The sequence below is a fragment of the Colletotrichum aenigma genome (assembly GCF_013390185.1).
Source record: "Colletotrichum aenigma strain Cg56 chromosome Unknown KSG_Cg56_contig08, whole genome shotgun sequence".
In the NCBI taxonomy this organism is placed as follows: Eukaryota; Fungi; Ascomycota; class Sordariomycetes; order Glomerellales; family Glomerellaceae; genus Colletotrichum; species Colletotrichum aenigma.
Genome location: NW_023500914.1, coordinates 2,749,010 through 2,765,430, shown reverse-complemented (window position 1 = coordinate 2,765,430; position 16,421 = coordinate 2,749,010). Strand labels below are relative to the sequence as shown.

Below are 16,421 nucleotides of genomic sequence, written 5' to 3'. Positions count from 1 at the left end.
ACACCAAGATACTGCAAGATAGGTATGCAGCAAACAGACCTGGGGCCGCCGGGTGAGTCTCCAGTCTCCAGTCTCCAGCCCCCAGGGCTGACCGACATACCCCTGCCAGCACGCCGCATGCCCTGCCGGGCCCTGAGATGATGTTCTGTCGGTTGCAATCGAAGGGTCCATCGACATGGCGACCCAACGCGGGCTTCTCTTTTGGGATCTCCGCCGCGCCCAGCAACAAATACAGTGATATCAACATTGGGTTGCCAGCCCGCCTTCAGGAGATGACCGAAACCATGAGGCCAGCAGTCGTCAGGGCCACGATGAGCAACTTGCAAGAGCACGAGCTCATGGAGATAACGAGCGATGCGTGCCATTCGCTCCTATTTTCCATGTGGGCTACCACTTGCTTGCTCACTCGCCGCCCCTGCATTGTTCCAGTTTTCTCAACGGACACAGCCCGCCGATATCTGCACAAGCTCTCGTCTAGGTCCTCGTCGAACCCGAAGCAGCTGCCAGGTTAGGGAGAGAACGGCAAGCGGCAACACAACGGTTTGCTCTCAACCCCTCCCGGATCCAATTGAGGTCGTCCAGTCCACGTCCCGTCGTGCTTGTCAGCCTCAGCCTCAGGCATGTCTGTGGTGATGCGATCAGGAAGCTGTGCAGTCACTGCAGTGCAGTGCTGTGCTGTGCGTCCCACAAGCAACACGACGAGCAGGAACGGAACGACACATCAGCAACCTGGAACGCAGGCAAGGAAGGCAAGGTGGAAGCCAGGTACTTCCATCGTACTTGCCTCAGTTGTGGATTGGGGTTGGGCTGTGCTGTCCGTCCGTCCTCCTTGGCCGCACCGTCCGAGATGGAAGCTACCTGACCTTAGCTTCCCCGGCATGCCTTAAGATAGCATTCCATTAGCCCGTGTAGCTTATCTTGCTCTTTCTCATTCTTGCTGCATGCCATCCGTACCTTGCCTTGCTCTGTACCTTTCTCTCGACTGCCTTCTATCTCTCCATACCTTACCTTGCATCTCACCTAAACAAATGCCCGTTCTGCATGTGCTTCCCTTCCCTCGTTCCCCCTCATGCCATCCCAGAGTCTAAGTCAACACCACCGAGATCAGACCTCGGTCCATCAAGCTCTAGACCCCAAGCAGATCTGTTCCTCCTTCAGGCACACAGCTCTAAAGTCCAGCCACCGTTACCACCACCACCACCATCAGCTCACATCTCAAATTCCATCAGCCTCGGGTCCATCCATGTTGCCAACACCACATCCGCCATCATGAGACTGTTGCCGTCTGCACTGTCCCGCCTGCGACCCGCGCCTCTTGCAGCCTGCAGTTGAGCCTAGGAACCCTCTTCGACCTCACCCACAGCACCAGTACCCAGGCCACGTTGACCTCTGGATTCCCCTCCCCCCATTGGGCACCTACAGATGGTCCTGGAGCCGGAGCCGCCCGGGGTGCATCACACATTTCACGCCCAATTATTTCCGAGTTTCCGATGTCCAGTGACATTCTCTGCTCCGACGCCAAGCGGACTCTCCCCGTCGACATCACGGAATAGCAACGGATGGACAAACGGCGAGACGGACCCCAGCAATAACGGTACAACATACTGCCGCATGCTGCAAACAGGCTACCACCACCACTACCACCACTAAGATTCCCCTTTTGCATACATGGCAAGATGCGGTTGCAACACCTGGCGCTGTTTGCGATGCGCAATCTGATCGACTTCCCCTCATTGCCAGTGCCGTCGCAGTTACAGCACTTGGTATGCGCGCCCGTCAAGCACACACGGCAATCAGTGGCCAAGAGGGTCCGGCTTGCAGCTGTGTGTTCCAAGACCGCCCCAAACACTGGGAGCGCTGCTGCTGGTAAACAGCGAAAATAATCCCAGCAGGGATGCGGCCCCCACGTCCCCAGAAAATGGCGTTCTAGAACAAAATTGGTGTCCTCTGTAGCGCCTGTGGTGGTGTTCGCCCCTGGGACTTGGAACCATCACCCTTCCATCTGCCACACACAAGCCCCAACCCTGGCTCAACTTGACAGATACAACGCCGATTATCAGTCATTTTTCGATTCCCTTGGCTGCCCTGCTTGGGTCACTCACTGCAAAGAACCGGCCGAGTACTTGGATTCGCGCGGATGCCCTATCGCCCGAGATAGTACCCCGGTCGCGGACACTCGCGGCTCTGCAACTGCTGCTTTCACAGTGGACGTCGAGAAGGAGGCCGCCCCGTGCGACGCATGGCCGTTGAATTTGCTGTCTTGACTGCGCAATCCGAAGAACCTTCCATCCCGAAGCAAACCCGGTCACTTGTTGGGACGATTCCTGACGCTGTTATGGTGTGCCTTACTTGACGGTCATCTACCCATGCATCCCAGTCTGCCAGGGCGCCGACAAGGGACGAATTTCCCTAGTAGGCGCTACGGGACGCCGTGCTGTGGCATATTCAACCATCATCTCGGCCACCCGTGACCCGGCGCGATTCCCACTGGTCCAATATCGCCATCTCCGCCGCGCGAGCACAACCGAGACAAGGTGTGCCAGGGTATCATAGCTTGATCATGGCCAGCGGCGAACTCCTCACCGATGACATGGCGCCCTTCTCACCGCTCTACCGAGCACGAATCAGCAAACCCGACATCTGGCGGAAGCGGTTCCTAGCGCGACCACGACAGAAAAAAAAGGGAACTTCGGGAGTGGAGCGGTATTGATGGGAGGAACAGGAGGAAGGGGTGAAAATTAGGAGCATCTCATCACACCATTCGGAGACGGACACATCAGGGCCTCCCCGACCGCGATGCAGTCAGAATGGCCCATTGCAAGGCCCAAACAAAGCAATTCGCATCTTTCAATGCGCCTTCCTGTACAGGTACGTAAAATAAATCCGGGGATCACTGTCGGCCTGGGTAATCGATGCTTGCTTTTCCCGACGTTGCGGCCCCGTACCGTACCGTTGTCCTTGTCTAGAGGTCTTCTGATCTTGTTGAATGCGGGGGAAGCATCCGAGAACCAAGTCGTGTGACCAGGTGCCACGACCTTGCGGCACCACGACTTTGCTTTAGAAACTCTATGCGCTAGACCCATTGGCTGTCAGCTTGACGAAGCTCCGATCACAACCGCCCGCTGCTGCTACTTTTGGCCAAGTGCCATCATTGCCGCGTCTCACAGCGGAATAAGGCGAGCAAAAGGAGAACCAGAGCTGACTTTTTCTCCTCCCTCATTTCGTCGACCGACAAGCTCATCCCATGTTCGCCAAGTTGCCAAGTTGGACTCAGCCGAACAACACTTACATCCCCAGATAGAGGCAGCATGTAAACAAAAACAGCCAGGCCTCCTCCGCGCCATAGTCAAATAGCGTCACGACGCTACCGGGACACTAACGAAGCCGTATTGAATTCGTCCGTCCTTCACACGCACATCCTTCGGCCCTCCGTCTTTTCCCGGGGACAGACCATTCTCAACGGCGACGCCAGACCCAAGGTGCAGTCAGCCCTCTTTCCCCACGATATTATGTGCGTGCATGGGTGGCGGGACAATCAATGCGCCAATGGCAAACCTTCCTCCGGTTCACCGACTCTGCGGCAACTACACCGGCTGAAATCATGACTTGTCTTGGCCCGCTCGGACACTAAGGAGGTGCTCCATCTGGCCTGATGTCTCTTCAGTCAGGTGGCCGAGCTTGTTTCGATGACAATGCGATTGTTACATGGCCACGTTTTACTTGCAATTGGAACGTCCAGAAGGAAAGTGACGCAAGTTTTGACATGGGGTTGTCTGCGCTGCCGTCCATCGCAGGGGCGGGACTTATACTCGGGCGGGTAGCACTCGACCCGTTTCAGCTGAGGACCTGAGATACATCGAGCGGACATCATGGTGACGTAGCCGAGACTACTGGCAATTTCTCCCATGGAAGACTAACTTGCGCCCGAGGCAAGTTACGTCTGTTGGGCTGAGTGCTCACGTATAAGTCATATGAAGACATTGGAAACCGGAGCAGCCGGTGTTCACGGATTCCAGGGGTTTGGCCCCAACCCAACGAGGCATCATTCTCTCGATCTGATCTCTCTTCAGGTGTCTTGGCAGCAGTATTGAGCATTGGTCCCTTGGGATTTAGGCGACGGGGAACTCTGCAAGAAGTAGATGTGATGAAGACGCCACTCCCCGTAGCAAGATGCACCTGTTGCAAAAGTAAAGGAGACTTGGAGTCAGCTCCTTTTGTCTGGGTCAAGGTGAGTACACTTGAGCAATAACCCGTGTCCGGGCGATGCTATGTATCAACGTCCGTGGCCAATAGCCACTATGACGACGTGAGTGGTGGTTGGAGATATCCAAGTCACTTTCGCGATCTTTCCTAGCCACAGCTGCATCTTTTCAATGTTGAAGGAGCTTCATTGCTGGCCACCTCTATCTCTTCCACCAATGCAACACCCCTGAGATGATTGTGAACAAAGGATAGAAGCTCCAGCCGCTCATCAAGTGTACAAAGCTCCAGGGCCACGCAGGAGACATAGAAAAGAACCTAGCATGCGGTGCCAATTACCACTGTTAGACGTCGTTGTTCCCAGTCCCCAATTACTTGCTTGAGGCCTTAGAATCTAATGAGAAGCAGAGTTCGAGGCGGCATTTGCTCGTCTGAGACCGTTGGTTCAAGCCATTGCTCTTCTTCCTCCTCTTTCTCTGATGTATATCGTCTTTGCGTATATTTGTCACTAGGGGCGGGTTCTCCTAGCTGGTTAGGCCGAGTGCTCCTTGCTTTTTATCGTCTTCACAATTTTGCTTCATATTATCTTCCGTTTTTCTCGTCATTTACGTCGTCTTCGTCATCGTGTCTGTCGTCCTTATTCTCGTCTATAACATCCCTAGCCGCCTAATACCACGACTTCAAGGCACACCGCAGCTAGTGTGTCCTGGTTCTCAAGTTCAGTAAGCCTCAGCAGCTTCATGTTCGCGTTGGAATCATCAAGCTTACAGATTTACACCCTACAGACCATGCTTGCACTTACAACCGACACAACGGCCGTCTCTAGATCAAAGTCACGTTTGCGAGAGCATTGGCAAAAGTTGAGACAGGTTTGATAAAGTATTCAACGCGGCGTGTTTCCCGCTTCTGATATTTCCTCGGTGGTATCATTCAAAACAAAGCATGTACTGTACGTTTCTTAATTCCCTGCAATCGGCGTCATTGTCTTGCCGCTGCCCTCATTTTCCCACCCTTTCCCCCTCCCAGGTAGTGCCCATCCTCCGCCTAGTGCCTGTATGCCGCGGGGGGCACGCCATTGAAAAACATAAGAAATGAATGAAGGTCCTTTGTGCTCGGGTGTGCCTTCCGCGAGGGCCATGATGTTGCCTACAAAGATATGTGTTCTATCAAAGCCCCTGAAACGCCTGCTGTGTTATTGTTGTGAGGTGACAGTTGAAGAAAGGAGCGTCGTTTGGAGCTCAGATTATGTGGATTATCAGACCGGTGCCAGATGAGGTCTGTTGCGATTGTAGCGTGTGAAAGGAGAAAACAATTGCGCTAGGCTGGGCGATGGTATTGGTTACTAGGCGTGGCATGAAAAAGACGCCTAGTCATCTAGTTTGAACATGCGACGGAGCGTGCCAAACTTCTTCTTCTTGCGGGTACCCTCGAGTTGTGTTGTGTCCAGCTCACCGGGACGGCCTGCCATAAGCACCTGATTCGTGCTACGACGCGGCGCAAACACGGGTCGCGAGGCGTCCATCGGCTTAGTGCCATCCGAGGTCATTGGCCTCTTCTCATCGTCGATCGTCTCCTCGACGAGTGGCCAGTTCTCCATTTGCTTCTGCAGTCTGGGTGATATGGTGCCGCTACGAAGAGCGGAGATCTCGTCGGGGCTGCGCTCAAGCTTGGTGTCCATCCTTGCCCCACTCTCGCTGTGAGAAGGACGTGAGATCTTGCCCATATCAGTGTCCTTCTTGCGGCGGAGCACAGAGAGGAGGCTACCTCTACGATGCTGCGTGGGTCGAGCCATCACTTGCGTGCCCACCGCAGGCGTTGTCGAAGACTCCATAAGCGCTCCGCGACCAGAGCCAGACCGCTGCAGCCCGTGACCATCTGACTGAGACTTGATGAGGCGGCCACTAGCGCCTGAGATCTTTCTCTGAGAGACCGGCTTCTGCGGCTGCACCGGGGCCGGAGGCGGGGCGACCTCCTCGTCACTGCTGTCCGGAAGGTCTGGCGATTCTTCGCCCTTCTCATCGTGGCGTGGGGGAGGCATCTTCATGGCAGCAGCCGCGGCGGAGCTCGAGGTTCGCATCGTTTTGGGCATAGTCTGCGAGGCAGACTTGGAAGGCAGTCTCTCATCTTCATCACTGGAGTCGGCAAAGCGACTGCGGAAAGCAGACGGCCCAGCGTCATCCTCATCGCTTGAGTCTCCAAATCGGCTCTTCTTGCCGGGCTTTGTAGTCTCCTTGGCAGACTTCTTGCCCCCAAACGAGAGAAGGCTCAGGCGTTTTGTGCTGCTCTCACTGGAATCCCGACGCATTGTACGCATCGTCATTCTGTTGCCCATTGTAACCGGTGGCGAGCGGGGCGAGCCGGGTGGCGAGGCGGACCGAAGGCTGAAGCGTGAGTTCCTACCCGTGGCCCCTGACTCCGGCACATCATTCGAACGCATAGACTTTCTAAATCCAAGGCCATTACGCTGAGGCCGTGAACGTCGGAAACTGCTTTCGCTCGAGTCTGACGCACGTCGCCGTAAGTTGGCTTGCATGGCCTTTGCCATTTCGGTGCTGGTCATCGATCCGTCAATCGAGGCATGCTTGGAGCGTTTCTCATCAGACTCGCGTCTTGGTGGGCCTTGAGTCGAAAGAGGTCGGCCGGTAGATGCAGCAGTGACACGCGGCTGAGGACCTGGGCCCGCGGAGGAGCCATTCTGTCTCATAGACTTCCGCATGCCTCCTCCACCGAGCTGTTGCTGATCGACAGGTTGAGAGGACGTTGGAGCATCAGACCGCAGAGTCTTTCGCATGCCCATGCCGCCTGCTGCTACTTGCTGAGGTTGCGCTCCTCTCATTGTTTTCTGCAGCTTGCCATTTCCATTCGTCTCCTGTGGCTGTCGACCGCGAAGCGTCTTGCGCATGGGCGATGGTGGTTCGTCCTCATCAGCGGCCTTGGTACCAGGCTGAATCTGATACACTCTTTCAGGATTTGTCGCCGCCTGCTCTTCTGCAGCTCCATCGCTACGACGAACCGACTTTTTCCTCCTCACCTTCTTGGGCTGAATTACTTCCTCAAGATCGCCATCAACTCCCGCCTCTTCAGACGCCTCCTTTTCGAGTTGTTTCCGCTTGTCGCTTGTCAGGCCCCGCCAGTATTGCTTAGCCTTTTCCCATTCGTCCTCGGGTTGGCCAGCGGCTCGGGTGGGTTCTGGTCCAGGGGGAGAATCGCTGGCTTGCGAGTCTTTGGACGAATCCTTAGGTGGTGTAACCAGGACCTTTTCGTAAAGCTTCTGCGAAACCTTGTGGGGAATTGGAGTTGTGATGACGGCATCCAAAGACATGAACCCGTCCCCTTCGACTTCTGATAGGTCCTCGTATGCATCGCTGTAAATGCTGTCGCCCTCTGACGACTCGGTCTCCTCCACCAATGGTTCATACGTGGTCTTTTGCGCAGATGGAGCGAACGCTATGGATCGCTCTGTTCTTAGCGCTGGTGCCGGCTCATCGACGGGTTTCTTGGGATCCGATGACTCTGGTCGAGCTTGGGTGGTTACTGCGTTATCGTCGCTCTCATCTTCCGGGAAACCTCCGGGAACATCAAAGTAACCGGAGCCAGAGGCATTCACCGAGCCGTTAGGGGCTGCCTCCTTGGGAGTAGGGGTAGGTTGAATAACAGAGATGGCGGGAACATGTTCTACCTCGTGCTTGCCCTCTGGCTGCTTTTGGTCAACAAGCGCTGTAAGTGAAATGGGTTCGTCGTGAGTTATTTCAGGGTGAGCAGCAACTATCTCTTCCTTGACTTGCTCAGGAGGTAGTGTTGGTTCTGGTTCTTTCACGATCTCATGCTCCTCTTCGTCCTCAGAACTGGAGGAGCTGGGCGAGTAGTAGCCGTTGCCTTCCATGGATGTCACCACGGGTGGCAACGGCTCCCGGAACCTCGAGATGTTCGCCGCGTTTCTGGCCGTCTGTTCCTGATTCAAGATCGCGCCGACGTTGTGATCAGTAGCCGCGCCGAGAGGAGCCGAGTGTTCCTCGTTGTCGGAGTCGTAGGTTGCAGATGTATCGTGAGCAGATGGGGAAGACGGTGGTTCAATGGGCCGAACGAGTGGCCGTTCCTCGGGCTCTCTGAGCTTCTTGTCGCGCACACTGCCAAATGATGGCAATGCTGGACGGGGTTTCATGACTTCGTCGTCATCCAAGGAAATCGCATCCTTCTTTCGATTTCGACCCAAGTGGCTGTACCAGTGTCTCTTCGTCTGGGGACTAGGAGGGACGGGCGAGTCAAACTCCGGTTTGGCAGCAGACTGTCCTACGACCTTGGTGTTTTCGTCGTCAAAACTGACACGTACGCTCTTTTTGCGTGCTACTTGACCCTCAATGGCCGTGACCTCACTGCCATACCGACTGGGACCTGAAGCCTCGGAGCTCTCGTCCGTCGGCGAAGCTCCCCTGGAAGGACTAGCTGAGTGCTTCAAGGCGGACTTCCGAGGTGAGACTGATCTTGCGGGAGGCTCATGCCTGATGAGTAGTTGATCTGCTCCCAATGCAAAGCGCGCTGATCTTGCTGGACTGCTGGAGTGAGCCCGGGCATTTCTGAGGCTCCCGTGCTGCCTAAGCTCTGGTGGACTCGGCTGCCTCTGGGACGAGGAGACTTGAGACTCGACAACCGTGCTCTCAGAAGACAGAGATGGTTGCTTGGGAGGGCCGGAGGATCGGACGGGCACTGCGTCAAGGACATTAGCAACGTCTTGTTGCGCTGCAGGTTGGTCATCTTCGTCTTTTGAGTTCAGCAGGTCCTCATCTGATTCTTCCTGGACCGTTGATGGCTTTCTTGCCAAGATAGGGACACCTTGCCGCGGCTCAGAACGCGGGAGATTGGTGGCGCCGTCACTCATTCGCGCCGGCTGTTCGCGTTTTAATTCTGGGGCCGCTTGAGTGGTTTCAGGGCTGGCAGTCGCTTGTTGTTGGCTGCGAGTCTCAGGTGCTGACCCATTTAGCGGAGAATGAGATCCGTCCATTGATGCTTTCTCGTCTACAAGTGATGGCGCTGGGTTTGGCTGCACCGTCTCACTGGCCGGGAGCTGGTTTTGTGACGCCTTTGGCTCAGGAGTGGTCGGCTGAGCTCGAGCTTGAGGTTGTTCGCGCTGCCTCGTGGCAGGCTCCTCGCTTTCCACTGCAACACCGTGAGTTCTACTCATTGTACCTTTGGCGAGGTGGGAACCACTCCTAGCCAATCCTTGCTGTTGAGGTTTCTTCTTCTTAGGCGATTTCTCCGACGCATCACGAACGCTTTGCTCCTTGGCCAACAGATTCACGTTGGGCACCATCCTCCGCGAGTTGGGATCGTATACGAGTGGTTGTTCTGAGACGGATGACCGGGAGGCCACTGACTCTGTTCGGCGGGGCGAGGCAAGTCGCTGGCTACTTGTCATTCTAATGCTCTCGACGGCCGGCGATGGTGGGGGTGATGCGGCATGCAGCCCCCTCGGATAGGAAAAGTTGACAGAAGAAGTTGGGCTTACAGCTCCCGGTCGGGACTCTGGTGAAGCAACGCGCATCGGAGCGTCTGACGTCCTGACGTTGGCCAAATTCCCCTCCGTTGCGGCTCCAAACCACGAGCCACCCTCCTTTTGCTCCTGACTCGCAACACGAAACGGCTGCATCTGTAGGCTCGTCGACCTGGTGTGGGTCGACTTCCCGCCGTTTGACCGCATGTCGTCCGGAATGGTCGGGACCGGCGGCGCATCCTCCGCGGGCGCCGGGGTTCGGTGTGGTGACGGCGAGCGAAAAGTCCTCTCGCTCATAGAGCCCTGGCTAGGGGACCTATGCAGGCTTCGTCGGGTGTCCTGGCTGCCGTGCGACGACACGGATGTGCTGCGCTTTTGAGTCCGCTTCGTCTGAACTTCGGCGACGTTGATGGGTGTCGTGGGTCTTGCGCGGAGGGCGGCGGCGGCGGCGGCGGATGAGAGGGATGACGAGGATGCGCGACGCGCGAACGCTGATGCGGCTGCGGTGGCCGCGCTGGGATTTGCTGTTGCGGCAGTCAATGGCTACGGGCCCGGGTTAGTTGAAATCAGATGCGACATCGCCGAGCGAGGATCCAGGGGTATGCGGCGTGGTCGTGATCCCAACAGCCGCATCGTGAAGGATCGCGATCAAGACATCAAATAGAAGCAACAGTTGGCAGTGTGGTGACTTACCTGATTGGCTTGCCGGTGCCTCCTAGAACCGCCAAACATGTTTGCGTGTCTCTGGTTGTCGATCAACGGCGCAAGGCCTGTGATGGTTCGGTAACAGGTCGCATGGAATAAGGGTTGATGGAGTCAAATATGTGGGAAGAAAATGATTAAAGGAAGAAGAAAAGAAGAAAGAACTCGGAGCGGGGGAAGGGTCGAGTAAGTGCGGGAAAACGGAGGCCGCGGTAGATTAGACCTGGTGATGTCGGGGAAAAGGTAGCTGGGGGTGGAAAGAGATGGTGGATAGGCTCCTCTGCAGGAGAGGAAAAGGATGGGATGGGAGGTGGATGGGATCCATGAAGTGGATGGGATGATGACGGAAGAGGTGAGTCGGGTTCAGCCACGATGGGGGCGCTGGCCAGTGCGTACACTAAGCAGTTTCTTTTCCTACAGTAATTTGTACCTACGGGGCTTTCATTCCATCTTCATCCCCAGTCTTTTCCAGTGATTGCAGCGGCCCAGCACAGCTGTGCAAGGTGCAGCAGCGGTAGCAACATCCAGAGCACTAGCGGCGGCGGACGCCTGGCATCTGCACCTATGGCCTGCCCAATGCACCTTACCGCGCTTCCTTTCTGGAGGCACCCTTGTTTCGCCTGAGCCGCCTTTCTGTTTTGGGACGACACCACGCCGGGTCTGGCCTGGCTCCACTGAATCGAGGGTGCCAATCCCACGGGCCATGCATTGCCTGCTCGCTGGCTATGTTGCTACTGCTGCGCAATTGTGACAGCTTCTCTGACCTGGCACCCTGTGTTTCGCAAAGATTGGCTGCTTTGAAGACAGACTTCCGGCCTAAGCTAGAGACAGGATGGCTTTGGTCTGCAATGCCGCATCTCAATGAGCCGTCTCTGGGCGGGAGCCTTTAGGGGGCCACGACAGCAGCAGTTCGCGGGAAGCACAAACCATACACAACAATGAAGAGACCGCATCTGTAGAGCTGTGGTCGTCTGCACCTGTGTTCTCTGTCGTGTCTGCGTCCGTGATCCCTATAGCGGTTGTAGCATTCAGGTCAAAGTAACCTTAGGTAGCCACGAGCTGCGGGTGATGATCCAGCTCATGCTGAGTCAAATCGACCCTCACCCAACCCGCTCAGAGGGCCTCCTGCAAGATACCGCCGCCCATCACAGACAGAGTTCTGAGTGCCGAACTCGTGTGGAGTAGTTGATCGACGTCTCACAGAAACTTGGGGCTGCGGTGGACAGGACAGGGTTGTTTCAGGCCCGGCTGACAGCGAAGCTTTCGTGCCTTTCCCCCACCCCTGGCCTGGCCATCCATCCATCCCATCCAGTTGAGCGAGAGACTTCGAGCAGGTGGTAGGTAGCAACGCGCAACACTTCCCGCGGCCGCAGCAGACGGCACACGCGGACCGGCACTGGCGGAGATCGAGGTGGGAGAAAGCTTGAGGAGCTCCCTGCCTGCGTCTGGACTCTAATGGAAATGCGTGGCAGAGGTCTGTATCAGGGCCCATCACGCGACAAACACACCACCATCCGACTCAACTTGTCACCGCAGCTCCGAACGGGTCCCTCCGGAAAGACAACCCGAAGAAACGTCACTGGCGAACACTGGCAAACACTCACTCCAAGGTCTATGCATGCTCCGCCAACCGCACTGATCGGCGGCGAGGAAGACGGGAATGGGAATGACCTGCCAGCTACCTACCTGCGCTGGCTTCCACATCCTCCGAAGACCTTCATTCCTGGCGCAGACGCAGTAGCTTGGTCGGAGACTACGGTAGCACAGCCTCCGGTCTTGCGCTGTGCCCCTCCGGTCAGACAATTCATTTCAACACGATCATTTCCGAAAGAAACCGTCTCTTTAATCGCGGTTCCATCTCTGATCTCAAACGCAAGGTCATGGAGTCTCCGGGACGCCCGCCGTTACTAGAATCGATGCTAAACTCTGTTCGATCGTTGAATAACAACAAGATATGCAAGCCACGAAGCAGCTTTGTCGTGTGGGATTGGACGATGAATTGGCGATGAGGACGGGATTACGGTCCTGCCGAGGCGGAAGAGGCCGAGGGGTCAGTCTCCCGTCCCGCTTATGAACAAGGTCGAAGAGCCCAGACCAGCCACAAGTCAGTGCCCCAGTCAATTACGTCATGCCTCTTCTCGGAGCTCCCTTCGCTCGCACCTGCTCTATCATCTACTTGCGGACGGCGATGGACAGCGTGAGAATCAGTAATGCAGACGACGACGAAGATGAACAGAGAAGAACAAGTTTTACTGTTTTGATCGGGTAATCAGAGTGTGGTGGATTCTGCTAGATAATGCTGTGTTGGTCTTTATAGCACCCTAACAACCATCTTGATGGAACTCTCTCGTAACCTCCTACTGAGCGTTACCCATCTAGATTCCTTCACAGAATAATCTGTACATCTCATGCCCAGGCCCAAACGAGTTCCCAAGATCATCTCTCTGCATACACTCAACACCCCAGAGAGAGTGTCTTGGACCTGGTCTGGCATCTCTAATCTGTACTTGCGCCACTTCTGCAGTTGTCAGAGTGCGCGACGACGTCTGGCTTTTTTTGTTGTTTTGGATTTCGAAAAGAGAATCTTGATGCTATCGGCAGTTTGTTTGGTATATGAACCGTATCGCTTGCTTTATTCTTGAGGTAAGGGCTGGGCCGATATCCAAGTCAACGACCGAAATAGGGTTGCCAGTGTTCTGCCGAGCCGGTGCGCAAGAAATGCCGCCGTAGTTAATGCAAAATGTAAGAGGCAGAGGAGAGAGCCAGCTCCAGGGCTGAGCTTCTCAGGTATCCAGAATCCACATTATGGATAAGCTTATGGTGGTGAATGTGAATCGTGGCCGAGTTCATGGCCGGGTTCGTCTCCGGGTTCATGTTCGTCGCCGGGATCGTCCAAATCCTCGAACGCTCCATGACAGTCGTTGCAATCGGGATCGCGACATGGGTCATCCGGATCATCGCTGAGTAACATCGGTGGATCGTCTTGAGAGTATGAGTCATCGAAATTATCTCCCTCAACATCCTCAATGTATTCGTCGGTGGTGAAGCCAGGATTGGTTGTGTGTCCCGCCGGCGCATCAGCTGAGCCGGCCTGCTGCTGGCTCTGAGGCGATGCCGTCTTACCGGGGGATTTGGTTGCCTTCTTGGCCTTTCGGCTCTTGGCCTTGGCCTTCTCCAGCAGCCGCTTCCGCTCCGCCTCTTTTCTGCGAGCTTTCTGGTCCTTGATCTCATATTGCTTGATCAGGGCGTAAGGCGGCTCGCCAAAGATGCGCTCGTACTCGCAGAATTCGCAAATCCACATATCCTCCGGCTTGGGCGGGTTGTTGATGTACCGGTATTCAGCTTCTTGACGGCGGTGCTTGGCTGCCAACCTAAGCTCCTTCTCTTGGCGGCGACGGCTCTTCTTCTTCTTGCCAGGCTGCGCGCCTCCCTTGCCGGCTGGTGCCGGCGCAGGAGGTGCAGCGATCGGGCTCGCGGCGTCTAGCGTCTGGGTCGCCATTGAAGCTTGCCTAAATTTGTTGCCGTAACCTGGAAGCGAGCCGTGTGAACCTAATGGATCAGTTCCTGGCCACTGTGGCTTGGGAACTGGAGAGTCGCAGGTAAAGGTGAACTGCGTGGCAGTCGGGCTGGATTTGACGCTAGATGAATGCTGCTGTAAAAGACTGACGTTCTCTTGACCGGGTGTGGATGGGAGCTTCTCGGCGTTTGCGATGGCGCTCGAAATGATACCAGGGTTTTCGCCTTGGGGAACGATTGTCAGCAATTTGTTTGCCAGTGTGTGGGATGCGGAAGAGAAATTTCTAAAAAGGGCAGAGATGGAGGGTGGAAGTAAGGTAGGTGTGTGCTTTCCGTTTGTCGTGGTGGGTGCTTGCATTTGAGCGAGACAGAGATCTCAAGCTGGAGGTAGCCGTGATATTCAAACTCCATGCCTCTCAAAGAACTGTCCCGCATGATGTGCAGGACCCCGCCAGAGCTTGCATGTATCTCCTTTGACAGACCGCCAGCTCTTTGCAGCAGCAGCAGAAGACACACCGCAAAACAGCATCGTGAACAGGAGCTGCGAAAGACTCACTTGAAGTTGCCCATTGAGGCGGCCGGTACTTCGGCCCTCTTCCCACCCAACTATTCGGTGCGTCGGACAGAGTTCCCAGAGGACTTCTACCATTTCTTGATCGACCAAATCTGCCCCTCCCCGGCCCAGATATACCTTGGTTGTTTGTGACGAAGTTTCCGGCCCCGTAGTATGATGGCGATGCTGACCCTCCTAGCTCGCTGTGCTCGTTGGAGGGGGATGTTGCTGCCGAAATGCTCATGGAGCCAATGTCAGCTAGCGAGTGCGTGCCGGAGAGCGCAGAATCCCCCGCCGTTGGTATCTTTCTTTTCTTCTTGTTGTTTGTGTTTTCGAACGACTCGTATCCGTCGGCAGACGATGCCGTAGACGGTGGGGGCTGGGGATTTGAATGTTTTGACTGCTCGAGTTTCGGAGGCAGGGCCGAAGCGCGATTGAGGATGTCTGGCTGTGAACGACGAACAATCTTGCTGCTGTTCAACGCCATGCCTTCCTCATCGCTCTCCCCGTTCCCCGCATGAACCTTTGGGCTAATTTCGTAGCCTAGACTACTCCTGCCCATACCGTTCAAGCCCCCTGACCTAGACGGAACTTCATCTCGCGGAATACTGGGGTAGTAAAAGAGAGGACTAGAGTTCTGGTTCGCCGGAGGGTATTCGATGGAGTCGGCGACATCAGGCGACAGGCGTTCGCGTAGTCGGCGCTTCGGGAGGGGACGAATCGGCCTCTGGGGAAAGAGGGAGGAGACGCTTTCGGGAGACATTGTTCGATTATGACCTGTGGCAATAATCGAGCGTGAGATTAGCATATGCTCTTGCCGGGTGATGAAGCCTAGAGCAGCGAGCTCTAGACCAAGGCCTCGTCGACGCATCACAGCCAGCTCCCAAAGCACCAGAACAGACGTCAACGCTTATGATGCCTGACGGAGACTGAGCCCTGGCGCAGGGCATGGGCGCTGGTGGGGATGGGAAGTGGCAAGGGTATGGCGGAGGTTCGAGGGGAGCAAGGCGTACCCATAACACCTCATGCTACGAGCCATCCAAGACAAACGCCGCACACAAGAGTATTCACGAAAGGGACGAAGGCTTGGGTTCGCGAAGAAGTTGGGGCAGTGTCGCCAGAACGATTACAGACGGCGGTCGGGTTGGGTGAGGTGAGGATCGGGGGTGGAGGATTCGAATTATAGGCGGAAGGACGAGCTCGTAACCCTTGATTCCTGAGTTTGCCCAACCATCAGCAAATGTCCGCAACAGTGATCAGGTCCCATGCCCCGCCAAGCAAACAATGTCCAGCAAGCGCAGCAGAAGCAGCTTCGACAAGTCTCGCTTCTCTCGGTCAAGTCAAAGGAGTGCGGCGCAAAAAAGAGCCTCAAGTTTGGGCACAAAGTGCGGGCGGAGCTCGCAGACTCGAGAGGGGAGCGGGCATACCAACTCGGTCCACCAGAAATCGGCTGGGGTTGCTCCGAAGGCGCCTTTGGAGCATGCAAGAGCTCGAGAAGGCAGAGAACGCAGTCGAACAGACAGGGTGATGGCGATGCAAGGGCGGCAGCAAAGCAACAGCAAGCACTCGGAGGATTGCGAAAGAGCCAATGTTGTATAAAACCCCAGCTTTGATTGCTAATGACAACATTTGATAATGTCTGGTGTGTGATTAGGAGACGTAGGTAGGTTAACCAGGGCCATTGCTCGAAACGCATTAGATAAGCAGGCCAGGGCTCCGCTGCGGACGGGGCGCCGGGGGCTGGGGCAAGCGCAGTCACAGCGGACGGGAATGAATGATGTGGTGGTCGGGTGGTGGTTGCGGTGGTGAATAGACGTGGAAGGTCGAGGATGAATCCTGGTCTTGGGGCGCTGTCTGTGGTGCGGGATGAGGGGGAACGCTGCATTGACGCACTGTGTGCTGTGCATTAGGTTAGGTAGGTAATAGGTAGACATGCTGTGCTGCATAGCAATACTCGCAGCA

The 16,421-nt window shown here is 55.7% G+C and overlaps 3 protein-coding genes across 3 annotated transcripts; all 3 read right to left on the bottom strand.

Annotated features, from left to right (window-relative positions):
* Positions 1-5,566: 5,566 nt before the first annotated feature.
* Positions 5,567-10,420, bottom strand: CGCA056_v012232 (uncharacterized protein; the record flags this gene model as incomplete). The annotated part of the gene is made up of 2 exons (XM_037327476.1): positions 5,567-10,231; positions 10,382-10,420. The coding sequence occupies 2 exons, from the start codon at positions 10,418-10,420 to the stop codon at positions 5,567-5,569; spliced, it is 4,704 nt and encodes a 1,567-aa protein (XP_037174025.1).
* Positions 10,421-13,205: 2,785 nt separating this feature from the next.
* On the bottom strand, positions 13,206-15,222 carry CGCA056_v012231 (uncharacterized protein; the record flags this gene model as incomplete). The annotated part of the gene is made up of 2 exons (XM_037327475.1): positions 13,206-14,131; positions 14,598-15,222. 2 exons carry the CDS (start codon positions 15,220-15,222, stop codon positions 13,206-13,208), a joined length of 1,551 nt encoding a protein of 516 aa, XP_037173853.1.
* Positions 15,223-15,482: 260 nt separating this feature from the next.
* On the bottom strand, positions 15,483-16,155 carry CGCA056_v012230 (uncharacterized protein; the record flags this gene model as incomplete). Its single annotated transcript, XM_037327474.1, has 2 exons — positions 15,483-15,675; positions 15,887-16,155. 2 exons carry the CDS (start codon positions 16,153-16,155, stop codon positions 15,483-15,485), a joined length of 462 nt encoding a protein of 153 aa, XP_037173854.1.
* Between the last annotated feature and the right edge of the window lie 266 nt (positions 16,156-16,421).